Below are 27,739 nucleotides of genomic sequence, written 5' to 3' on the forward strand. Positions count from 1 at the left end.
TATAACCGTCGAAAAGTTTTGTCTCGTTACTTGATCTCTGAATGTTTGTTTTTTGTGATTTTTAGCGTACGCGATCTCAAAGCATATACAAATATGTTTGACGGTTGGATCGTTGAAACTAGTTTCGTAGAATGTGTATCCCATTAAAACGATACATTCACTAACACTTGGAGTTTATTTATATTTTCATCAAGTATAACATAAGATTTTGTGGTGTCCACTAGTGTAAATATTTTAAATTGAAGATCGAATTAGTTCATTGTATTCATATAGGGTCAAGGAGTGTAGCTCTAAAAAATCATCAAAATCGGAGTTAAAACTATCGTTAAATCGTGCTTTTTCGTTTATAACCGTCGAAAAGTTTTGTCCCGTTACTTAATCATTGAATGTTTGTTTTTTGCGATTTTTGGCGTACCCGATCTCGAAGCATATACAAATAAGTTTGACGGTTGGATCGTTGAAACTAGTTTCGTACAATGCATCTCCCATCAAAACAATACATTCACTATCACTTAGAGTTTATTTATACTTTCATCAATTATAACATAAGATTTTGTGGTGTCCACTAGTGTAAATATTTTAATTGAAGATCGAATTAGTTCATTGTATTAATATAGGGTCAAGGAGTGTAGCTCTAAAAAATTATCAAAATCGAAGTTAAAACTACCGTTAAATCGTGATTTTTCATTTATAACCGTAAAAAAGTTTTGTCCTGTTACTTGATCTCTGAATATTTTTTTATTTTTATTTTTGGCGTATGTGATCTCGAAGTATATACAAACAAGTTTGACGGTTTGATCGTTGAAACTAATTTCGTACAATGCATTTCCCATCAAGTTCAATGGTATATATATTTAGTAAGTATATTTTAATTTATTTATTTTATACTCATAAGCAAAAGGGCAAGAGAAAAGCAAAAGAAAAAAAAAAAAAAAAACACTTTGCGCGACGTAGGTACACATGCGTCGCGCAAAACAGCTTTGCACGACGCAAGTGTACCTACGTCGCGCAAGTTATGATAAATATGGCGGTAAAATAGTGAAAAATAGGCGGTTTTTTTCAATTTTCCTAAGTTTGGACCTCTTTCCCGGCCCGTAGACATCTCTCTCCGCTTTCCCTCTTTCCTGTATAATAGACCTCTCTCTTCCCTCTTTGCCGTATAGACCTCTCTCTTCCCTCTCGCTCATCTCTCCTTCTCTCTTTCCCGTGGACATCTATCTCCCTCTCGTTCGCAAGCTTTCCTCTTCACAATCTCGAATCCAACCACCACCACTACTCTGTTGGTTGTCTCTCTCCCTCTCGTTCTAAACGACTGGCAGCCATGCGAATCTCGAAGCCGACGCGAATCAAGTCCCAAAATCAAGGTGAGAGTTTCTGATCTTCGATGGGTTTTTGTTATTTAGGGTTTAGGCTCAAATTGCATGTTGGGTTTTTGTCAAATTGCTTTTTCGGTGAAGTGATTCGAGTTGATTGTTTAAAGTTTTTGCAATTTTGTTGATCTGTTGAGCTCCATTGGCGAGAATTTCACAGATTTTCTTTTTCCATCTCTTTCTGTTTGGTTGGTGAGAAAATTTTGGAAGCCAAATTCGATTTCCAGAATGAATTAATATTGGAAGAAAATTGATTTATCTTACGTTAAGTGCTACTCGTTCTGCTCAATTAAGCGTTAAGCTCATGTATTTTACTAGGATAATCTATGGCTTAGGAGTGACTTTGATGCACTTATGTCAAACTTCACCATGAAATTAAGCACTGGCTTCCCCCGGGGGGGGGGGATCCTATGTGCATTGTTAATCTGACTTGCCAAGCTTAACTACCGTACCTTTATTTTTCTTAAGAAATAAACAGGCTTTGTAAATGTTTTGTCGAAGGTAATGACAACAGCATGAACTGTAAACTTTTAAATTCCTTAAAAGTGTTTCAATTGGTGTTAAATGATTTCTGTCTTTGTTATTAGTCCCAATGCGATCACAAAATTATTTGGTGTATGTTTAATGTACATGTCATAGAAAAATATGGTGCTGTGATATATCATTGATGTATGAGTGTGCTGAGTCCCGCATAAAAACCTGTGATTGAATGGTCATTGAGCATTTGGCTTTGGTAAAAACTTATTGGTTTATTTGAACATAGGGGGCCTGAAGCTCCAGGGCAGCTGTATTCTCTTCCTTTAGGCTTTGGAAGAGTTCGTCCTGCTGCGAGTCAACCTTACCCTTCTGCAGGAGTCCATGGGTAAGGACAACCCTTGTAAATTAAACATATAAATTCATTATTATGTGTTTCACTTAGTGTTTTATGTTTTTTTCTGTGTGTATCTGTCTCAATGCGATCACATTCTTGTGGCACATGTTTAATTTATGACACATCAGAGAAGAATATAGTGTTGTGATATATTATTGATGCATGAATGTGCCTGAGTTATGCATAAACACCTGTCATTGAATAGCCATTGCGCATTTGGGTTTCGTTATATATTAAAAACTTATTGATTTTTATTTCAACATAGGGGGCCTGAAGCTCTAGGGCAGCTGCATTCACCTCATTTGGCCTTTGAAAGAGCTCGTCCTGCTGCAAGTCATTCTTACCCATCTGCAGGAGTCCATAGGTACGACAATCCCTGTAATTGTACATTCAGTATTCTGTGTTTAAGATGATTTGAGAAAACCAATTACATTTAGAAGCGGACTTGTCATTAGTCGGAAAAATCTGTGTTATTGTCCAATGCCATGTGAAGTAGAATTGACTAGCTTTAGATAATTGGCATTTTAATTTCTAAGTTGTAGCAGTGTTGTGTGTGTGTTTCAGTTTCGGCATGTGAAACTTTTCGTTTCATTGTTATGACCTTGGTTTAATTAGACCTTTGCACAGTTTCTTTTTGTACGTATTTCTCATCAAGAACTTGGTGGTTGAGCTTGAAATCCTATATTCCATTAAGCAAATATTATATAAGCTGAAAATGTATTCTTTCAGCATTTTGTGTGGCATGCTTTAAGCCTTTTGCTTTCTCTTTAGCGAGAAAAGATTTATGCTTTCGCCTTTTGTTTTCTATTCTTTTGTTAAATTTCTTACTGATAAGTTTGTCTTTGAAATGATGTTGAGTTGAATGCTTTCTTGATGCTCTGCATGTCCTGAACTTACACGTTTTACACAAATATTCGGAGGAGTGGTAGGCCGAAAATGTGGCCCTCCCGATGTCAACTCTGTATAAACAAATTATATGTCTTTTCCATTTCCTATATGCTCGCACTGATTGAAAGATGTGGAAATTGATTTCTTAGAATTGTTTTTAAGAGAACACTCTCTCTATACATTCAGCCACAATCGTTCACTAGTTGCAAGCTGTAGAAATCATTATCAGCACCATTCTGAAACCTTTGTTAATTTTTCAGGGGAAGAAGAAAGATTGCTCAGTTCTCTTTCTCTTCTCCCCTTTTCCTTTTCCCTTTAATTTTCTCGTTTCTCCGTTTTGCTTCTCTGCAATAATTAAATACATATTCCAAGCATATATATGTGTGTATATATATGTATGTATATGCAAATAATTGGAAGATTAGTTGGTTGGATGATGGATTGCAAAATGTTTGCCACTGCAATTTGGAATGCCCAATCCGTTTTGTCCATTCAATATTAATCTGTTAAAACAGAAAAAAAAAATGAAAAAATTCTGTGTTCATAAGTGTACTCATGACTCAGTGAAAGAGTGTGAAGTGGGTGTGTAGAGTTATTCCTTGCAGCCATCATCTTATGTTTGAAGTCCAAATTATGTTGCGAAGAAACCTTTGTTGAGGTTCATATTTGGATTTAATATTTAGATGAGCTTAATTATGATGAAATGCCTGCCATTTCAATTTATCATTTTGCAAAGAAACATATAAATGCGACTGCGTTTTAAATTTTTAGTACCATTTTCTGGAATCACCATTATTGTATTCTTAGTAGCCTGTCTTACCTACCTTTGTTTTTCCCTCTCCTTCACATTTCTATGATCATCATCCATGATGTAGTTTGTATTGGTGAGAAGATTTAAGGTTGAATTTCCACCCTTGGATGCAGATGTTCAGATTGTGACTGAGGTCTTGGATCAGAAGTTCGGTCGTCGTCATGGTAAGGTTGTTCGGTGTACGGGGAAGGCGGGGGTTCGTGAAACGGGTGCCTCTTCTTCCAGATTGTCCATAGGAGAGGTCAATTCCTTGAAGGAGGAAGTGACAACCCTAAGAGGTCAGGTTGCGGCCCAGGGCGACCACATTAGGGCCCAGGACGAGAGGATGAATATGATTGTTCAGGCCTTAGCGATGTCCGGCCTCCAAATCCCGACGATGCCAGCACCTAATGTTGCTCCACCTTCGACTTCCCAGCCATTTTGCCCAGACGATACCGAGTAGCATGATGTATTAAACTTAGAAGACTTGTAGTTTTTTATTTTTTTGTTCGGACAAACATACATTTTCATATATTCTATAATTATTTACTTTTTCTTGGTTTATTAATTATTTTTTAGAATTTAATTATAATATTTATTAAAAATTAAAAAAATAAATATAAATGACAAAAAATAAATAAATAAATAAAACTTTGCGCGACGTAGGTAGGCACTACGTCGCTCAAAGTAGCTTTGCGCGACGTAGATCCCTGCGTCGCGCAAAGTTTCTTTGCGCGACGTAGTGCCTACCTACGTCGCGCAAAGCTGCTTTGAGCGACGTAGTGCCTACCTACGTCGCGCAAAGCTGCTTTGCGCGACGTAGATCCCTGCGTCGCGCAAAGCTACTTTGCGCGACGCAGGTAGGCACCTACGTCGCGCAAACCCTTCCTTCACTGCCTTCGCGCGACGGTTCTTGCGCGACGAAGGTTCGTTTGGCTAATTTTTGGGCGACGTATTTTTGACTTTGCGCGACGACGGTCCTACGTCGCGCAAAGTATTTTTTGTACTAGTGTTTGATTAGGAAATGGCATTTGTTGAAACACTGGGGTTGAAGAGATCGGAAAATGAAAACCATTGAAAAAATGCTGAGATGCATTATGTGCGGCACCACCAGATGATCCCCCAGCATCATAGACTGAATTAGAAGCATACATAGCAGACATTATAGGAGCCTGTTTAATAACTTCGTCCAAAGTAGCCTCTTCAGCTTTCAATTGGGAGTGCAATTCTTTTAAAGACACAAGATTCTCTCTGCCCCTTATAACTGCCTTGATAGTATTAAACTCATTTGGAAGACCTTTAAGAGCAACAATTACAATATCCTCATCTGAAATAAACACTCCAACAGCAGCAAGTTGATCCCTACAGTCCTTGATTTGCTGCAGATACAAATCAATAGACTCTGACCCTTTCTTTATGTTCTGCATATCAATCTTCATTTGAACAATACTGGTTCTAGTCATGTTAGAAAACCGTTCCCTCAGATTATTCCACATTTCCTGTGAACTTTGACAACCAATAACACAGGACAGAGCAGCAGTGGACAATGTAGCAGTGATGAGAGTCATGAGAGCTTTATCATGAATCTTCCATACTTTGTAATCATCAGTAATGTGATGTGAATTAGTAACAGTTTCGTCCTCAGAATCAGAATCATGATATTTATCTGGGCAAGGAATGGATCCATCCACAAAACCAAAAATTCCATTTCCCTCTAATAAAAGTCCCATTTGAAAATTCCAGGTAACATAATTGGAATCATCCAATTTGACAGTGACAGTGTTACCAACACTAGGAATCAGCGAAGAAATTGGTGACTGAGTAAGTGCTAATTGAGCAACTGTAACCATGATGAGAACTGTAAAAGATCAACGTATCGTCAAGACTCAGAAAACAACCAAAACACACAATTTGTCAATAGAATTCTCCACAGACGAACAACAATACGTATGCAAGCAAGAGGCACATCAAGAAACCAGATCAAGCAACGCAATAAACTCCAATCGAGATAATATCAAGAAAATCTCGACAATCCAACTGCAGCAACAATCGCAAATGAGCGAGACAAAATGACGATAAAACTACACCACAATGCCTTCAAGAAACACACAACAGCAACAATTAACGAAGGAATTTCAAGAAGAACAATCACCGACCGACAGACGAAAAAGCCCCACATTTTCTAGGGTTTCAGCCACCGACTGAGATCCTCGACGAAACGAGAACAACTATTACCAAGATAAAAGCACGAACAAGACGAGCGGAAGCACAGAGATCAGGAACTGACGACGGTGTTACCCTTTGCCGGCTCTGATACCATGTCAACAGTAATGAAGGAAAGTACAGAGAGAAAATGTAGAGAGAGGAAGTAGAGAGAGAGTAAAAGAATGTTATGTATATTCCAAGATATCAGTATCAATCTGTTTACATCCCTTACTTATATATAAATAGCCAAGCCGTCGAGCTTAATCCATCTTCATCTACCCTTATAGGTGACGGCTGGGTCACCATGCTCAAAACCGCAGCCAAGTCCAAAAATGTATCGTCCAGCAGCCCGTGGTACGGTCCGGACCGTGTCAAGTACTTGGGTCCATTCTCTGGTGAATCGCCATCATACCTCACTGGAGAATTCCCTGGTGATTACGGTTGGGACACTGCTGGGCTCTCAGCCTACCAGAGACCTTCGCTAAGAACCGTGAGCTTGAAGTCATCCATTCAAGGTGAGCAATGCTCGGCGCTCTGGGCTGCATTTTCCCCGAACTCTTGTCCCGTAATGGGGTCAAGTTCGGTGAGGCTGTTTGGTTCAAGGCAGGAGCTCAAATTTTCAGTGAAGGTGGGCTAGACTACTTGGGAAACCCAAGCTTAGTCCATGCTCAAAGCATTTTGGCCATTTGGGCCACACAAGTTATCTTGATGGGTGCCGTGGAGGGCTACAGAATCGCCCGCGGACCACTCGGTGAGGTGACGGACCCGTTATACCCCGGAGGGAGCTTTGACTCATTAGGCCTTGCAGAAGACACAGAGGCTTTTGCTGAGCTTAAGGTGAAGGAGCTCAAGAATGGAAGATTGGCCATGTTCTCCATGTTTGGATTTTTCGTGCAAGCCATTGTCACCGGAAAGGGACCGATAGAGAACCTAGCTGACCACTTGGCTGACCCCGTTAACAATAATGCTTGGTCATATGCCACAAACTTTGTTCCTGGAAATTGAGCTCCATGGAGACCTTAGAGAAAAATGCTTTTACAAATTGTGTAAAGCGGTTGTTGTAAAACGCAAGTTTTTCTATGTGCTTACGCTGATGGAATCTGATAAATGTCTTTTGAGTTTAAATTTGTGTAGAACAATTTCAACTTAATTACTGCAAAAACTCAATTTTCGTAGTTCAAAATTGCCACCACCTTCAAGCTTAAGTTAATCCATCTTGTCATGAAAATGCAATATCAGTTCAGTGTTCAATGGATTTCATGCAGATACTCGACTAGATTAAAAATAAATATAAATAAAAAATGATGAAATTACACTTGCTGCAGTTCTTTAATTTGTTAGGCTTCATAAAATGATGTGGCAGCTTCAACTTTTGACAATCTGTTTTGGAAAAAAAATTACGAAAAAAGGAAGAAGAAAATTTTACGTTTTCTTCTTCTTTTTCGTTACATTAAATCAACAAAGTCCAAGTTTTACTAGTGAAGCAGACGCAAGAACAGAGAGAATCAGAAAGATAAAGGAACCGAATCTGGTTAATGAGCTCACTAATAAGCTAATAATACAATTAGTAAACTAATTATGAATATTTACAGCTGACAATATATGATTTATCACACCTGTCCAACACTTAAACCCTAAAATGGAGATCGACCTCTGCGTGTTTGGTCCTGCTATGAAGGACGTGAGCAGGTCAAATTTTGGAGATGTTATCACATCACAATAGTTGGCTTGTCAAGATACAAAAGCAGATCACACAACGAACGAAACTAGTGCAATTCACATGTTTAGTGAGCCGAAACGCGCCTGATATTCAGCTTTGGTGGGTGATCGAGAAACATTTTGTTTGTAAAGCACAATGAACACACATTCCTCATGTCACCCAAGTTTGTGTTGTCAACGTGTTAAGCTTGAAAATTCCTTACACATGTTTTATCAGCTGAAGCGTGCCGATATTTAGCTTCGGTGGTTGATCGAGAAACAGTCTGGAACACACGTTCTCCATGTCACCTAAATTTGTATTGTCAACGTGTTGATTGAGCTTGAAAATTCCCCGCAGTGAGAAGGCGTGTTGAGACTATAAATCTCACATCCGTTGGACAACTAGGAAATTTTGAACTGGCAGGGCCAAACCTGCAGTACGAGTAAAAGTAAAAGATATTGCAACCCTCCAACAATGCCTACGAAACGAAGAGGGATCTGATAATGGTTCTCTATATCCTGGTATAATTATAATTCTGTAAATTCGTCTATTGCTCAATAAAATAAATTCAGCTCATTAAGTGTATTGTAATTATAAGTTACTCAAGTTGTTGAATTGCTTGATTCTTAGTCTTCTGCTCCAACAGTAGTGATTCCACACAATGATCACTCTATGATCACTATAGTAAGAAAAGGCACGTGCAGTTGCCCATTCACATTTCTCTTAATCGTTTTTTTCCTCACTTAAAACTAACACACACTCCCATATAGATAGAATCCACATGATAAGTGATGAGTTATTTTTATATTATATATTTTATCCAACTTTTAGTATATTCGTGATTATTTTTGTGAGATTTTGATATTTTGTTTTGTATTTCCAATGTTAGACATGCGACTTCTTCTAAGCCAAAAGTGATCAAACGGTGGAATTTGTTAGTAATTCCAATTGGAGCAGGTTCGTGAGTCTGTTAAGAAGATTGTGTCAAAGTTTCAGGATTTTATCTGAGGCATATGATCATGGCAAATTAATTATTTACCAGCGTTTAGTGCTGAGATTAAGCTGCATAGCGTATTTGCAAGATTTGAGCTTCAAGAAGATGGTTTTTGGAGTTGGGTTCTTATATAAACTTGAAGAGGATGTCCTAAGCTTCAAATCAAGTCGTTTTGGTCTGATTTGGAGCCCTGATGGTCCAAAAACGTGATTACTTACCTGCAAGGTAGATTTCCTTAGTTTGTTTTGATTGTGAATTTAAGTTATCCTTTTATTATTTTGTTTCCTAGTTTTAGAAGACCTTTTCCAGGAATGGTTTTATTTTGTAATAGTATAAATAAGGCTAGCTAGCCATTAGGGTACTTTACACACTAGTTTGGAGAACTCAGCTTAGAGAGCAAAGTGTTTTCTATCCATGTTCTTAATAATATTTTCTTTGATTTTGATTATGAATATGCGTAACTAATTTCTTTTTGCTATGGTGAGTCCACGAACCTTAACAAGAATAATAGTTTGTTTCTTTTCAATTTGTTTATGATATTATGCATGCATGTTTGAATCATTAATCTCCGTGTTTGAAACTATCTAATTGTCTTAATGATTATTGACCATTAGGATGTTTAGACAAGTAATTTGAGGCAATTTTTGTTGGAGCATCACTTGAAATTAAGGAGGGCTTCTTGTGATTGATAATTGTAATTTCACTTAAGGCGAACATCACGCTCTTAAGGTTTGTATGGTTTTTCAAAGAGTTTTCACAAAGCTTAAGGAGTCTTCATGTTTATATTTGATCTGACCATCACTAATAGATTGCATGTTAGATATAAGTTCTTACGTGAAGATCACGAAGAATATGCATTAGGAAAACCTAACCTTCAAAGCATGTATTTGGTAATTCATAAGTAACTGATATAACTGCATAGGGTTGTTAGATGACGGCATGACCCTAGTGTCTTTTAAACTTGATTTTCAAAACCGTTTTCTTTTATTTTCTATATTTTTGTTGATCAATTCTTTAATTGATTTTATTTAATTGCATTGTTATTTCAATTTACAATTTCAAATCTTTTTCCAAACTTTGTTTTAAATAATTAATTAAGAATTGGTTTTAAATATAATTGGTTTTAATAGTCTTTGTGGAAAACTACCTTGAATGAACATTTATACTAGAACTACCTTATTATTTTGTAAGTATTTTTAAGTATTTTTTATTCCTAATTTTGTAGGTGGTAAAAATCATATCAATGTGGCTCATCTATATTAGAAAACACGTCAGTGTGTGATTTTAGTCTGTAAAAATAGTTTTATTGTTTAAACTGTTTCCATAATTTTCTTAACTTTTTATCCACAAGAACTGACCTATTTTGTCCTGCATTAGTCTCAAATTCAACCATTTTTGTCCATTATCTTACTAATTAAACACCTTTCTACAACACTAGTTATTGTATAACTTCAAACCTCTTACAAGATAACAGTAAATCTAAAATTAGTTTGAATTGTTGTCTAGGATGATAACTTCAAACCCATAAATACATAACTAATGAGCTTTCATTTAATATTACATGTTTCTAGAGGATGGAAGTCCCCGTCAATTTTTATACCGAGGTGAGTAACTTTCAACAAAAAAAATATCAACTACCGACTGCAGACTCGAAGTCTCGAAAATTCTACGAACTCAGAAGGCCACATGCCAGCACAAAACCCTCTCTGCACAGCTCAACCTATACACACGTCTCTGTTTACACTGTTTTGAACATGCACATTCGAAGTCTCGAAAACTCTACGAACTCAGAGGGCCGCATGCGAGCACAAATCCCTCTCTGCTGAGCTCAACCTATACACACGTCTCTATTTGCACTGTTTCGGTCCAGATGAAGTGATAACTGAGACATGTACATGCACATAGCCTATTTGCCAACTTTTTCAGTAGCCAAGTAACTACTTAAGAGTTCAGATCTCTGTCCTCATCCCATCTTCCCAATTTTATGGTGGTTTTGTATTTTACTTCTCCTCCTGCATTATAAATAAAGCCTAGCAAAAGTCTGGAAAAAGCATTGGAGTTCCCAAAGATTTCCATCTATAAAGCTTTCCTTTTGAGTGTGGTTTTGTGAGCATTATGTTTATGAAGAAAAAAATGAATAGATTTCTGCCCCTACAGCTGCTTGCGCTCGTTCTCATTTTTTCTTCTGTGGCCACTCAAGTAGTGCCTCAGGATCATGAGACCAAAGGTTCTTCATCCTATCTAGGATCATCACCTTCCATAATCCACATTATTTTCCTTTAATTTGTTCTTTCATTTCTCGTGGTTTTATAATCACAATCTGCATGAAATGTCTCGCATCATTTGCATGTCTTAATACGTAATTTGGGCTATTCTTCGTACCCCTAAATAATTTTATAGTGGAACCTACACTTCCTTAACAGTATTTCAAGGTCCTCTTTTCAAGATTTTCAGACCCCAGTTCCAATTTGTTTCATTTTTTTCACTCCTTTTTTATATTTTGATGAATTAGTAAAAGAAAACGATATAAACATATAAGGGAAAGTTTTAATTTTAAACATGTATACAATTCTAGTGTAAAAATGGTTATTAATAATTGGCAGAAGTTTGATTATTGCGTGGTGTAAACTGTAAAGTCACATGCATAAATCTTTTTTTTTTTAAAAGAAAAAATATGTATATATATTCTCATGGTTAATGCCTAAATTACATGCATATTTAGGGTTTGGATTAAATATTAGTTCACTGATCAGTACATGCATGACCTGTGCAGTGAATGCGGAAGAGAAGACGGTAGACGATTGCATTCACTACGACGGCCTCGGTCGACGTGGTAGGTGTGCCAGCGCTGCTTACCCCAAAACTGAAGAAGCCATACTAGAAACACGTAAGCAAACATCTTCTGACAGTTTCTTTCTTATTACATGAGATACTTATATTTGGATCAATTTTATCTCTCAAATGCTACTCGTATCATTTATTTGTATCATCTTTCTAATAGAGATAGGACACACATACGTTGACGGGCCCTACCTCTATTAGAGATATGATACAAATAGGTGGTAAGTGTGGTATGACTTATTTTATCTATTTTTTTTTAATAGTAGAAGAAACTTTTTACCTACTAACTAATATTGTATGTTAGGCTCCGATTTCTCTTTCAATGCCTAAAACAAGATGATCATATTCTTACACATGAATTTCATTTGTTCAGAGGACATTGACAATCACCACCATGGGAATCATGGTGGTGGTATTGGATATGGAGGTGGCGGAGGGGGCGGAGGAGGTGGAGGAGGTGGAGGAGGAGGTGGATACGGTGGTGGACAAGGAGGTGGTCAAGGCGGAGGTGGAGGAAGTCAAGGTGGTGGACAGAGTGGCGGAAAAGGAGGCAGTGGTGGCCAAGGTGGTGGTAAAGGAGGAGGTGGCCAAGGTGGGGGCGGGCAAGGAGGAGGAGGAGAGGGAGGGGGATATGGTGGAGGTGGTCAAGGTGAAGGTGGAAAAGGCAGTGGACAAGGAGGTGGTCAAGGTGGTGAATACGGTGGTGGCGGTAAGGGTAGTGGTGGTCAAGGACAAGGAGGTGGTGGTAGCAGCCATGGAGGTGGGAAAGGTGGAGGTGGAGGCGGAGGTGGAAGTGGTGGGCAAGAAGGTGGCCAAGGCAGTGAACAAGGTGGCGAAAAAGGAGGAGGCGGTGGTGACCAAGGAGGAGGAGGTGGTGGATATGGTGGAGGTGGTCAAGGTGGCCGTGGAAAAGATAGTGGTGGAAGTGGCGAACAAAGTAGTGGTCAAGGTGGTGGAAAAGGAGGAGGCGGAGGTGATCAAAGCGGTGGGCAAGGTGGCGGTAAAGGAGGAGGTGGTCAAGGTGGTGGCGGACAAGAAGGAGGAGGAGGTGGACAAGGGGGTGGAAAAGGCGGTGGACAAGGAGGTGGTCAAGGCGGCGAATATGGTGGTGGCGGTAAGGGTGGTGGTGGTCAAGGACAAGGAGGAGGTGGCAGTGGCCATGGAGGTGGAAAAGGTGGAGGCGGAGGTGGTCAAGGCAGTGGTGGAAGTGGTGGACAAGGAGGTGGTCAAGGCGGTGGATATGGTGGTGGTAGTGGTGGACAAGGAGGTGGTCAAGGCGGTGGATATGGTGGTGGTAGTGGACATGCAGGTGCTAAGGGCGGCGGTGGTCAAGGACAAGGAGGTGGTAAAGGTGGAGGCGGAGGTGGTCAAGGTGGTGGACAAGGAGGAGGTGGAGGAGGTGGAGGAGGAGGTGGTCAAGGCGGTGGATATGGTGGTGGTAGTGGACATGGAGTTGGTAAGGGTGGTGGCGGTGATGGACAAGTTGGTGGTGGATATGGTGGTGGCAATCGTGTAGGTGGTGCAGATGATAGTGGCAGCGGCGGCATCATTCACGGTAACAGTGGTTATTAATTCTAGCAACAGAAAGGATACTGAAGTGATCCAACAAATCAGTGCTAGCTTAATAAACGAAGAATAAAAACTTTTGTATGTTTCGTACTTAAGCTGGCCAAGTGTATGTATGTCGAAATGTTGAGGAAAACATGAGTAAGCTGCGTTTGTGGGTTCTTGTGTGTATGTTCCATAGCCGATAACCTTTAACGCATGCATGTACTCTTTTTTATAATATAAATAATATGTTTGCACCAATTCTTTTAATGTCACATGATGTATGCTTACATATATACTGCAATGCTTAACAAATGACAATCAACTTATTTCCCAGCGTTCACAATATCAACGATCAATATGAGTATAACTGCAGTACAAATAACGGCAGGCAAGGTTATAACTTCTGCAGTTTATACCATACGTTAGTAAGGAGTAAAATAACAGAAAAGTTTGCTTTGGGAAATAGAATGGTAGGAATGATGATATTTAGATGATTCAGTCCCCATCTGAATAAAATGTTGCAAGTTGAGTACAATTGAATAGTTTTTTGCAGCTGATTGTGTTAATGCCATTTTAAGATTTGTCCAAGTGTAGGTGAACATTTTGTACAAGGATTAGATTCCTTTCACCTACTCTTGTAGGCTTATACTTCTCTTTAATTCACCCTTTAATACTAATTAAATTGTTCATACTGTTGCAGCAGTTATAATTTAATTAGGATTGTAATTGTGTACATCTTAGAAGATTATATTTAAGATTATGTTTTAAATTTTTTTTATTGGACTTTGTAGTTCTCTTAGGACAAGAAAGTCCGCTATGTTTATCATAAATAAAAAGGTGGTGAGAAACTATACAACAAAATATCTCTTTTTTCTCTTTCTCCATGTGCCGCACCTTCTCCCTATTTTCTTACTAAAATAAACCTACAATACAACACATTATCATGTTCCTGACGTTGCGCTCCATATTGGATAATGATCTTCTACAACCAAGTTCAAAGACCTCTTTAGTTTCATCAATCAAGTACCTTGTAAAACACGGTTTCAATTTCGATATTTTGATTATTTTGATAGCATGAAACATTTATCATGATGCATGAACCCCAAATTTATTTTCGTATTACTTGTTATTCAATATCATGCTATATTATATTATATTGTTATGGTGAACTGATTGTGCGAGGAAAAAATGAAGAAAATAGAAGCAAAAAAAATGGTTTTTCAAACTCTAATTTGCGTGTGACAGCCTGAATGTGTCGTTCCTGTCCTTCGATCCCCGCAACCCTCACCATTTCCGGTGACCCTTGTGACCTCCAACTACGACTTGCAATCCACCTCCAAATCTTAGGAATCGAAACGAGTCTTTCCTGTCCTTCGATCCCCGCAACCCTCACCGATTTTAGGATGTGTAAAATTTGATATTTTTCATTCTTTTGGTGAAAGGTCAACGTGATGATGGTTTATAGCATACGTTGTTTTTGCAAGAGATCCATTTGTCTCTTAAAACAAGAGGAGTGTATTTTTTTTTATCACCATCTTAATTATTGAATACTGTTACAAATTAGTTTAAACTCATCCCATGATAATTAATAAGATGATAAGCAAAAATACATTCTTTTATTTTAAGAGACAAATGGATCCTTGCAACATCAATTTATGATATAAATCATAATCACGTCCACTTTTTCAACAGAAAAAAAAAAATAAAAATTTTACACATCCTAAAATCCAAATCTCTATGGAAAAACATCGAGGTATACATATCTAGGTTACCTTTGTTATCTTTGTCAACAACTACACGTGCCTTAGTTTCACTTTACAAGGAAAATAGGAAATTAATGACGTCCAAGAACGAAAAATGTTATGAGTAGTCGCTCACACTCAAATATACAATAACAATAAAAAAAATCATTCACCACCACCGTGATTATTGCCACATTTTTTTCTGTTGATATTGTTCTAACAATCACTACCACCCTATGTATATTGTTCTACACCATCACCACGAACCTATGTAGCAACTTCATCTTTATCTTCAAATATATGGTGCATGTGCAAGGGCATGCGACCATGTAACAGTGAGCAACATGCCAAAGAAGACTTAGCTGCAAGGGGTATATGAAGAGAAATTGGGAAAAACAAACTCATGAGAGTATACACTTCGTTGCAAGCAAATTTGGACGTGCCAAAACACAAACATTCTTGGTAGAAATAAGGTGAAAAACTGACAGTTTAGTTTTTTCAACGGTTCAGTTACAGCCACAGTGTGGCATGTTATGAGCCTTGTACGGATGCTTCCTCTCCCATCTCGTCGTTCTGTACAAAGGTTTGAATTGCAATCACCAACTCTCTAATCTCCATTTTTAAAGGGGTTGGTTGGTGCCAATTGACCGTGTTGTCATTGCCCTTTTTAAAGGGTTTTGATGGAAAAAGATAATTAAAGGTTTTTGTCTCAGAATCTGCCTCACCCCAAGTAGTCAACTTATGTAATTTATTGACGATTTGTTATTAATGTCACTGATTGTGACTTATTAACTACAATAAGCAAAATTAACCATGTCGCATTGTGCTCTAACTCACTCATTTGTATTCAGCAGCTTGCTATTGTAGTTATGGGAATCTGAATAAATGTCCGACATAAGTTTAATAAATTTGTATATGCTTATAAGAGTTAGGTTATTTTTTATATCGCTAATTGGATTAATTGTGAAATTTTTACGGTATCACCATATCCGAGCATATGGACTCACATGTGAAGCTTAAAGGGTATGAAGAAATGTTTCACAATCAAAAATTTACCAAACCTTGCATGTGCTTACGAAGAGTTATCGAGTTAGATTACCCTTCATATTATCAAATTAATTTTATGATAAAATTTCAAATTTCTTCAATAGCCACTAACTAGTGATCACATGTACATGCCTTAAATATATTTTTTTTAAACAAGGAAATTCTAATAAATCAATCAAGCATTAAAGTATTCATTTATAAATTTTGCACATTAACAGTTGACACTCACCGATACGTGTGTGAACATATCTTGAGACCAAACCTTGATCTTCCATTATTCATCATGCATGATGGTGCACGTACCAACAATATGTAGGTTAATTGTTGCCAAAAGTTTGACCAAAACATATATCAAAAGGATGATTAGACCAAGACAATGAAAACGGTGGACAGATGTCACGCTTTGTCCAATAAACAAACAATTTGTCCAAATTCTACTAACATCCAACATATAATACAAACACATTAGGGTACGTACCTATTCCCTCAAAGCTTTTAATTATTGCTTGCAATCTTGGATTTACATTGTCCCTAAATCAAGCTAGTTTTGTTGAGAAAACTAATTAATTTAAACCAAAAAATTAAGCAGAAAACAATCAAACAAAAGCCAATGACGTAGTCGCCAATTAATTAGCACTTTATTCGTGGACTCTTGGAGGCATGGAGAAGCTGGAAGACAACAAGAAGAGTTCCAAAGCGTAGAGAAATTTTTAGTTGTGACGGGAACACAAGTAGTACATCACGTGTTTTAATAGGAGTAATAGGAAATTTTATTTTTTAAGTTATTAACTTTTTAACATACATATCTCACCATTTGTATAGTGACATGTAGTGTACCACTCCGTATACCGGTCACATTAAAAAATACAAAAAGGCCTTCTAACCTCCTGGTATTGGCCACCTTTGATGAAAATTAAAACAAGGAAAACCTCCTTCTTTGAAAACAACATCACGGGAAACGCTCGTCATCTTCTTGGGAACAATTTCATCATAAAACCTCTCTCTCTCTTATGGAAAAGAGAGAAGTATTTCAGTGTCTTGAAATATTGTCATGTGGTGTTATAATTTCATTTACATTATAATACGAATATTTATTTTGTCGGTAATATATTATAAAAGTGAGACATATCAATTTATATTATTTATCATTTCTATAACACGTGGCATCTGTTTTCGAAGCGCATAAAAATTTCTCGGCTCCTCCCCCTTTTTATACTTTCCATTGCATTATTAATTGACTCATCCACGCACTACTGTTCTTTCACTCTCTGTCTCGTCCATGTTTTCGGGTTTTCTTTGAGCAACAATCACGGACAGAAAAGTCATGAAGATCAAGAAGAAGAAATCATTATGGTCTGTTATGAGTGCTGCTACTACTCACTCTTCCAAGAAGAAATTACATAGTTGTTTTTGGTATCATATTTATCATGTCTAGCTTTTACGATCAACCAGCCGTGTGAGTGTTTCCGGTGGAGAATTCATTGGCAGGCAAAAGATTTCGCGGCGTACATGGGAAAGCCAGGCATTTGTTGTTCTTCTCCTTCCCCTTCATCTTGTTTTTTATGTTTCTTGTTATATTTATTAGCATGCACCTTTCTTTTCTTTCCAAAATTTGGGAACATGAATAGTGAGAAAGAGTTACAAGAATTATATGTATGAACTATTCTTACAAGAACTCCAATGGTGACGATTGATGGAAACCGTGAAATAAGATTTGGCTGTTTTCCCAGGTCTTTCTCTCCTTGTGGGCGCTTCCAATTATGAATTAACTTTTGTTTTACATTGCCTATGAGTTTTATGATTAAAGTCCAATATTCCTTGGAGATCTGATTTCTTTGATGATCATGAACAAACAAAACCATGTTTTGCAGTATTTCCTTACTTTTGTTTAAGGTAAATACTAACCGCTCTAAAAATTAATTGTAAATTCTTGTGTATTTTTTTTTAAATATTGAAAGTTTAAAGTGCATAATTAAATTTTTAGAATATAAATAACGATTCTTCTGTTTAATTCTTGATAATTTAGAAAGTTTGAGTAATTACGTAGCATTATTTGAAAGCCAACAACCATTTTAAATAAGTAATTATGTCGTCCATTTTTTGTGTAATTTACTCCATATTTTTATTGAACTATTAGTTGGTAGTGACAAATTAATTAAAAAAAAAGCATTACGTGGAGTTGTGGACATCTCATCAGCAATTTAGCTGTATACGTGCAAGGGTAGAGCTACAAATTTACGGATTTGGATCCATCCGAATCCAAATTGTAGGGATGTTAGGAATTTTCACATCTTAGTTGTTCATCGTATATCATGCAGTCATAAATTATTTTAAATTTTTTATTTAAAATTAACACAAATAGTATTTAACGAAGACTAGATGCACGATGTACGATGAATGGTTAAGATGCGAGAATTCCTACAATCATTACAAAGAGGATTCAGAGAGGATCATTATCCCAAATTTACATAGGGCGGGGATATTTTTTACTTTTATTGAAGCATATGTAGAGTGTAAGTTAGGTTTAGGATGGGCTAAAATATTGTTTTTTAGCAAATTTAGGCTTAGGAGTAATTTCTTATTTTCCCAATAAATGCACTGGCCTATAAAACTGAACCACACTGAAAGAAACAATTTAGTGTGAGGTTTTGATTTTAATGAACAGCGTGTTAACAAAACCAAACCGATTATAATAAAATGTATATTTCTACTAATTAATAAAATTCTCTTTGTCAATTAAATGAGGGTGAAAAGACAAATTAGTCTTCTATCACACAAAAAAAAAATGATGGGCAATAATATAATTTCACAGGTCCAAATTTTATTGTTTTTTATTAAAGCCTCACCGACATGTGGATGCAAATTTCCGCCGCTTTCTTCTTGGACAAAATTGCATTTACAAAACAATTAACACCTTAGGTCAAGGCCAAGAGCCTCACGTGCCCACGATGAATGGGGGGGGCTTTGGCCTAAGAACCTCCGATGCCAAAATTAGAATTTAGAAAAAAAAAGTGTTTAGAGAATTTTTAAGAGTTTTGCAAGTGTATCAACTTAGGTCTTTTTAGAGAAAATGGGGTCTAATTTATAGAGAATGACCAATCCCCTTTTTAGAAGATGTGGCCGGCCCTTGGGCTCCTTTTGGTGTGTCATGGGTGATGGGTTATGTAATGGGGGATTAATTGGCATAATGGGTCATTTAATTGGTGATTTAATGGATTAATTAGGAAAAAAATTCATTAATTCACCGATTAATCTAATTTAAATGGAATGTTTGAAATGGTTACCTTGTGGAGTATATGGATGAAATAACTTTTATTTGTTACCTTCTTTGAGCATTTTTGACTTGGTTAACAGATGATTGCCCGCTGCTCGTGCGTAGGAATACTAGTATGCCTCAAGGGTATTTTTGTCCTCTTTTATCTAAAATCCATGTGTCGCCTTATGAATATTTTTGGCTCCACACTACAAGTGATGTTAAAATACCTCTAATATTAAAATAATAATAATAATAAAAATAAATTAAAAAAACCTCCAACTCTCCCCATGTTCTCTCCCTCTCTCCCTCTCTCCTTCTCATTTTCTAAAAAAATATGTTCATACACACAAAGTGTGTAGGCAAATGCTAGTATTATATAAAAATATTGTTATATAATTTTAGCATTTAACTTTATATATTGCCTGCTAATCAGATTTTAAGCTACTTAGTAGTAGTTAGTACTATAGTCTAGTGGTATTCTTATTCACTTATACGTTAAAATGTGAATTTGAAGAAAACATATTCTAACAAGAAAAAAAAATTCAAATTCATAATCTAACAACATAAATATCTCAAAAGAACTTTTCCTAGAAAACCATTTTATACCTCTATCAAACATATATCATATATGCATCGTTATAGGAATCAAATTCGTGCACCACCGTATGTGAAAGAGATGCACAAACTCAACTACCTGTAATAGAATAAGAGATCATGAACAACCTTGGCAAATCGTGAACAACCTTGGCACTGGTTGAGTACTGGTCAAAGAGCCTCCAACAATCAAGTTAGTAAGCAATATATGAGACTCAATAGGTAAGAGAATAAAATATGCAATAATAGTGTTAACAGAGATGAACCATAAATGAGTGTATTTATACTAGTTGGAATAGAAACATTTTAGGATATGGTATCCGTATTAAACTGGAAAAATCTTAAATGATATCTAGAGATAAGTATTACTTCCTTTTAGAAGTTTGATTACTTGCGACGCATGCTAATCCCTAGATAGTAGGAGTCTCCAATAATATATGAAACTTATTTGATCTCCAATTGGATCAGGTTTCCGTGTCTTGCGGAATAAGATCAATCTCAGTGGAGTCAGTGGACTTTACCCCTACTTTTCCGGAAGAGCAGCTCAATCCGATCAGAACCGTTAAGTCCACAACCAGACTTCTGAGGTATACGTATTGTGATCCGTCTTACTCTGACCCTAAGAACTCAAGGTCCGACAATCGTTATGCATGTGAAATAATCTGTTTGATGTTGGATGTTTTTTTTTCACTAAAAGCAATATTTTACATTAATATACACTAACAAGTGGGGCGAGGATTTGAATCCGAAAGACATAGTTTGATTTTTCATGTCTTCAAACGCTGAAAATGAAACCTTAATTATTGCCAATTTTGTCTTGGGGAGTGAAAAACTATTTGACTTTGAAAAGTTTGAGGCGTTTTTCTTCAGGGGCATCAATGCAGCAAGCCACATAAACATCTTCATGTTCGTTGATAAACTGACACCTATTTGGTAACACATTTTCTTGTTTTCGTTTATTTTTTAGGTTGGATTGAGACATCTATCTTTGAATTTACGGGTTAGAAACCATAGATAAATAGGCAAGAGTATGGTAATGCTAACTTCCTAACTCACGAATCCGTGTCGGAGGGGAAAGCTAACCTCTTTCAATATTGTACGCCATGCACTGCGCCCGAGGCTCGACGCTGTTTATATACTTTGACTTCCCTCCCTTCATTTCGAGAAATTTTTCATTGTGACTTGAATATAGAAGGTGCATCACATTTATTTTTATATAAGTGGTAAAAAAAAAATTATTTTTTAAGTTATTAACTTGTTAACACACATATTTTACAATTTGTATAATGACACGTGATGTACCATTTTGTGTATCGATCACATTAAAAAATCTCTCATTCATTTCACTATTTCTCGTCTCTTTGAATATTCTAATTAGGGTTATAATCCCAATTTAGCTATGAACAAAACGTCGTGATATAGCCCTAACAAAGACTCTCTAACAGCTTCTCTTGAAAATGAATTTTTAAATTTGACTCTTTAAAATAGAGTTTTAGTTGTTGTACAACATTTTTCGTATGCTCTAACTTGTTATACTATATAAGTTATTTTGATGTACGTAATTAAGGTCTCCATCTATGATCTATGCAATGAGTTAATCAGATAGTTTTTGTTTATGTTTATGTTTAATCATCCTCTTAATTTGATTATGGTTTCTATTGGGGAAGTGCATGACAATATATACGAGGCTTTTAATCGTCAACGACAAGAATGCATGCTTGGGAAGTTGCTTGATCAAGATTTGATTAAACTACTTAACTCCGTTTTGTTTATCTTTGACATTAGTACGTAACATCCTATACACGTGAATGAACGTTGGTTTTCTCTATATGATATGCACATGTATGCATGTGTCTAAATTGATAAAGCTTCTAAAACTGTGAACTCCTTTATATATATAAGGAGAAAAAGTAACAAATATTTTGGATTAATGTGACTCCTACTTTTTTAGTAGGAGAGAAACTCTGCTTCATACACCCTTACGAGATATAGAGAATGTGAAATTGTGTATGAAACATGTTCATGTTGTAGGTAAGTTATTGTCCTACACTTACCGCAAGTCGCATAATAATGAGTATTTTGGTTATATGAGTAAGTTCTTCCCCTATTTAAGCTCCATACCTTGGACATCAAATATTGAACTCCAACTCCATGCCTCCACACTTCAGATTCTAGGAGAGAAAGTCTTTGTTGAAGTAACTTTTGGACCACACTGCCCAATTCATTGTCCCATAGATAACCATTCTTCCATTACTCATGCCCAGCAACAAAAGGTTCATAGGCTTGTTTGACTAATTGGCAATATGTTGTCTATGGACATAGGAATTTTCAATTTGTAATGATAACAATATTTTCTTTTTGCCTTATGTTTTCCTTGAAAAGCATACTTTGTTGTAAATATTGTGGGAGTGAATGCCCACATGTTTTTAGCCAAAGGTGAGAAAGACTTTCAAATAGTAGCCATGTGGTTGTTGTATAAGGTTTTTCAAAGGGCACGCATTTCACTTTTGTAAATCTTCACGGATGTGGCTCTGTATAAAGAGCACGTATGTGATCACAACACATAGAAAAGAAAAGAAATGAAAGTAATAATATCAATATCCCTTCCTTCATTTCTTTACCTGCAATCCTTTTGTGTTACAGTTACGAAAACAAACAGTGTGATACTTTACATCTGTTTCGCTCATGTCCCTAACAAATGTTATCTCTCTAACTTTTGCCTATTTATAACACGTTATTAGCACGACTCTCGAACCCTAACTAGTTCTCATTTTTCCTCACCGAAAAATGCTTCCTCCAAGGATCTAAGTGTTCTTCTTCCTCTTCTGCCTCACCTGCTTGATGTACCATCGCCAAGATCTGCTAGCACAATGCCTTTTCCTAGTTCTCAATATAACAATTACTTATATTTTTGATTTCTTGTTTGGTGTAGCTCCTAATTGCTAACTAAGTGTTTATTTATGTTAATTCTGCTGCGATTTTAGATGGTGCGGTGCAATCGCCCATCTCGAACTGCAGATTTAATTTTACTACAATTTTAGGTGGTGCGGTATAATCGTCTGCCCTACATTGCATATTTAAATTTTCCTACTACTTGAGTGGTGTGGTATAATCGCTCATCCTACGCTATATTGTTTCAATGAGAGTGGTGTAGTACAATTGCCCTCCTCATTAATCATGTAAATCTCAAGCCTGAAGTTTCGAGTGCTTATCATTTTGGCTTGAAGATCAAAATGAAAAATTTGTAAAAACCATAAGTTCAAACACTACATTCCTCCAAAATACATATTATTGCAAGTTCTTATACATCTCATTTTTCTTTTGGAAAAAGAAAATGGTGAACTTGGCAAAACTTGAGTTTGTTGCCCTGGATATATTATTGGGAAAAAATACCTTGCGTCGGTAGTGGATACCAAGATCCATCTAGAGACAGGAAATCTTGGAGAAACCATCAAGGAGGGAAACAGTGCATCCTCTCAAAATTGGGTGAAAGCCATGATCTTTATCCGGTGCCACCTTGATGAAGGATTGAAGAGCAAGTACCTAACGGTTGAAGATTTATTAGCCCTCTGGAAGGCATTGAGAAATAGATACCATCACCAGAAAACGATGATTCTCCAAAAGGCTTGTTATGAATGGACACACCTGAGGATCTAGGATTTCAAGTCGGTTGCTGAGTACAATTCTGCAATGTTCAAAATTAGCTTCCAGATGAAACTTTGTGGGGAGACTATCACTGAGGAAGATATGTTGGAAAATACTTTCAGCACCTTTCATGCCTTTAATGTGCTCCTTCAGCAATAGTATAGAGAGCAAGGCTTTACTGAGTAAAACCAGTTGATATCGGTGCTCCTTGTGGCTGAACAGAACAAAGAGCTCCTGATGAAAATCATTAGTCCTGACCTACTGTGTAACGCCCTGCCCTGACTTATTTATTTTTGGGAAAAAATTATCGGTGATAGGGCCCAAACTAAACTATTATTTAGTTCACTACCAACATCCATATTTTTTAATTAAATTTCTAGATTCCACCCACAATCTATAACCATGATTCACTTTTCAACGCATACTATTTTTATGGCTGCATCACTTTAGACTGCCTACATATCCTAAACAGGGATCAAGCCCTTCGTAATTCGCCAATTCAAATTCAATCAAATTCTGAAATTCATACAAATGACTAACAATCACCAACTATTTTCAAACAAGTGAGTCACACCAAATGTTTATCAAATTTGGTTTCAGAACATCAAAATTAGCTTGAAAATACAACGTTGGCTCACTAGCCACGTGTCGCCGCCAGTGACGGTCAGTCATCCTGACTTGCAGGAAAATTCAACTATTTCCAAAAACTACCAAATTTTATAGGCACGTATATCTCAGTGAGGGGAACAATTTTCATACCTGTGGCCAAGTTCAATTTGGCCGGGAATGCCTCAATTTTCCACGAACTCGCCGGAACCCTAAAATTTGGGTGTCCTCGATTCGACTACATAGCAGCTCCAACGCCCCTAAACTTGTTTGGGCTTTGTTCATGGGTTCTAGAGGAGTGTTTTGGTGGTGGTAATTGAAGGTTTTTGTTTCAAGATTTGAGGGATGGTCGCCTTGAACCCGTAGCCCCGCCGTCGGGTTTTCACAAATTCACCCCCAAATTCCTTCTAATTTTGGGTGGAAATGGAAGAGAGGGAAGGCTAGGAAGTTTTTTCCAGGTGGTGATTTGCCTTGATTCGCCGTGAAATTCCGTGAATGGCGTCAGTTTTTCATACCTCATTCGGGTCGAGTTGGCATACCCATTTTCTCCCCCCTTTTTTCGTCTCTTATTCCCCCTCATCCCCCCCCCCCCTTTTTGATTAGGCCATCCCCCCTCTCCTTTCCCTCCTTTCTCTCCTTTCTCTCCTCTCCTTTTCATCTTAGCCATCCACGCGGCTCAATGGGATTGCTCTAGATATTGGAGCATTCTAGAGTGAAGATTAAATTTACAAAAATATCCCTAGCTTCAAACGTTAATAACTCTTTTGTTATAATTTCATTTCACAATCAGTTTGCACCTACACACTCGTGAGGTCGAGCTCTATCCAAATATATCAAGAAATACGATAAAATAAATGAGGATAAAATACGTCATCGTATAATTACGTTAAACCAAATAGGTCATTTTCGTCATCTTCCTCTTATCGTTAAATTTTTTGATGTAAATTTTATAAATTTCCGGAAACAAAACTTTTAAAGTTCTCAATTCAATTTTCCATACCCATAAATCGATTTATTTTCGATTTTTCTCCACATATTCATATATTTAAATTTTCAGGGTATTACATAATTGATCGATGCCATTCCCAAAAGTGAATGATGTTTCCCTTGAAGTGAACACCACATCCTCTCGTGGCAATAATTACAAACGAGGACGTGGCCACAAGCTAGGCCGGTGGAATGGGAAAGGCAAGAATCATGGTGTCCAATTTTGCGAGGGTCTAAAGCATAAATCAGGCCCAAGCTTCAAGAATGCAAATTGCCATAAAGGTAAAGCTCATATGAATAACACTCATAAAAATCCTGAAGGAGTCTGCCATAAGTGTGATGGCAATGGACACTGGGCACGTACCTATCATACCCCAAAACATTTGATGGACCTGTATCAAGCCCCCCTCAAGGAGAATGGTGTCGAAACCAATTTCATCAACCATGCTAAACCAATGGATATACCTAATCCAGTGTTCGATTTATTAGGGCAATTGAACACAACCCACTAGATGTCTTAGACTTTATTGTGGAAAAGGGGAATGAAGTGTATTGGTCCGATTGAATCATTTTTGTTTGATATACTCTTATTATTTGAACTTGTAGTTTAAAGCTCGCATTTCAATTCAATAAAAGTGGCATTTCAATTTCCTTTTATTATGAATAAATTGCTTTTAACTATGATTCCCTTACTCAGAAAGCATGGATAAAAACTATGGTTATTCTCAAAGTAAGAGCAATGACGGAGATATTTATCTTGTATACAACGCAACCACGCATACAATGCTTCGAGATGGAAAATATTTCTTAAGCTTGATGCTTAGAAAAGTACAGGTAACAACAATATCAAACCAATCAAATGTAATTGAAGGCTTAGGAAAAGACCAAATCATGTTACCAAATGGAGCAATATTGTCCATACAAAATGCGTTGTACACTGCTCGATCTACTTGAAATTTGTTCAATTTTAAAAACATACATTTAAATGGATACCACATTGAAACGAAAAGTGCACAAAATGTGGAATATCTATGCATTACCTTTAATGATACCCATAAACGTACATTGGAGAAGTTGTGTGGTTTATCAAGTGGATTGTATTATACATACATAAAGACAATTGAATCACATACTATCATGAACCTTAAGTTCATTGATCCAAAATTTACATGCTTTGGCATGACTGTCTGGGTCATCCAGGATCCACCATGATGTGTAGAATCATTACCAACTCTAATGGACATCCATTATTGAGTAGACACATTGCTATATCAAATAATAACCCTTGCAAGGCTTATTCTTAAGGGAAATTGGTAATTAGACCATCACAATTAAAGATTGATGTTGAATCCCCATCATTTTTGCAAAGAATTCAAGGGGATATTTGTGAGCCTATTCAACCACCTTATGGACCATTTCGATATTTTATGGTTTTGGTTGATGCATCTACCCAATGGTCACATGTTTGCCTCTTGTCTACTCGAAATGTAGCTTTTGCGAGACTTTTTGCTCAGTTAATTAAGTTGTGAGCAAAGTTCCCAAATTACCCTATTAAGTCAATCCGACTTGATAACGCTGGTGAATTTACATCTCAAACCTTTAATGATTACTGCATGACACTAGGCATTGATGTTGAACACATTGTTCCTCATGTCCATACTCAAAATGGTTTAGTAGAAGCATTTATCAAGTAGCTTCAATTAATAGCTCGCATTCTGCTCATGAAAACAAAATTGCCATTTTCTGCATGAGGACATGCCATCTTACATGCTACATCATTGGTTCGATTAAGACCTATAGTCAACCACCAATACTCCTCAATACAACTCATGTTTGGGCATCAACCAAACATTTCACATTTAAAAGTTTTTGGTTGTGCTATTTATGTGCCTATTGCACCGTCACAACGCACTAAAATGGGACCTTAGTGCAGACTGGGAATTTATGTGGGTTTTGATTCACCATCTATCATTAGATATTTGGAACCCTTGATAGGTAATATTTTCACAGCTCGTTTTGCGTGTTGTCACTTTTATGAGATAGTTTTCTGCCGTTAGGGGGAGAAAAAACTGTAACGCCCCAACCCGAAATTTTTATTTCGGAAACTAATTTCGGTGATAGGCCAAATTTAAACTCTTATTTATTTACTACCATTAATTACAATTCTTTTATTTAAGGGAACTTTAACGAAAAGCACCCAGTACTGTTCACTTTAACGAAAAACCACATTTTTACACTAAAAAGTCAATCCTGGTACTATTCACTTTACCCTTTATTTTGTCCTTATCATTAAAACTCAAAGTTTTCAAACCCTTTTCATTAGTTTTCCTTTTATTTAATTCTTAGTTACTCACAAAATCTATAACCCAATTTATTTACCAAAAACATAAGGTTAATTTTTAGAATTAATCACCAAATTCCTTTTTTTTTAAAAACAAATTCCCAACAAAAGATTAATCTTGATTATTTAAGGCTGCATCTAACCTCTGTTAGACTGCCTACGTACCCTTAAGCGAGATCAAGCCTTTCATAGTTCACCATTCAATCTTTTGTCCATTTCCGAAAATATTCTAGTAACGGAAATATTCAACATTATCTTTCACAATCGAATCACATCAAATTGGTACCAATTACGAATTGAAAATATCAAAAT

General features: G+C 36.7%; 1 protein-coding gene and 2 pseudogenes across 1 annotated transcript; all 3 read left to right on the forward strand.

Annotated features, from left to right (window-relative positions):
- Nucleotides 1-1,091: 1,091 nt before the first annotated feature.
- On the forward strand, nt 1,092-4,471 carry LOC126612103 (uncharacterized; annotated as a pseudogene).
- A 1,942-nt stretch (nt 4,472-6,413) lies between these two features.
- LOC126612104 (chlorophyll a-b binding protein 16, chloroplastic-like) lies at nt 6,414-7,249 on the forward strand (annotated as a pseudogene).
- Nucleotides 7,250-10,922: 3,673 nt separating this feature from the next.
- LOC126611762 (glycine-rich cell wall structural protein-like) lies at nt 10,923-13,230 on the forward strand. Its single transcript, XM_050280130.1, has 3 exons — nt 10,923-11,044; nt 11,591-11,704; nt 12,032-13,230. Exons 1-3 carry the CDS (start codon nt 10,933-10,935, stop codon nt 13,228-13,230), a joined length of 1,425 nt encoding a protein of 474 aa, XP_050136087.1. The 5' UTR covers nt 10,923-10,932.
- Nucleotides 13,231-27,739: the final 14,509 nt, after the last annotated feature.

This window comes from Malus sylvestris, chromosome 17, assembly GCF_916048215.2.
Source record: "Malus sylvestris chromosome 17, drMalSylv7.2, whole genome shotgun sequence".
Taxonomy (NCBI): domain Eukaryota; kingdom Viridiplantae; phylum Streptophyta; class Magnoliopsida; order Rosales; family Rosaceae; genus Malus; species Malus sylvestris.

Bases quoted from the DNA above. Each gene is read 5' to 3' on its own strand.
- LOC126611762 (XM_050280130.1), top strand. From the start codon at position 10,933: ATGTTTATGAAGAAAAAAATGAATAGATTTCTGCCCCTACAGCTGCTT. The intron at 11,045-11,590 runs GTTCTTCATCCT...TGACCTGTGCAG, and splicing joins TCAGGATCATGAGACCAAAG to TGAATGCGGAAGAGAAGACG. The intron at 11,705-12,031 runs GTAAGCAAACAT...TCATTTGTTCAG, and splicing joins AGAAGCCATACTAGAAACAC to AGGACATTGACAATCACCAC.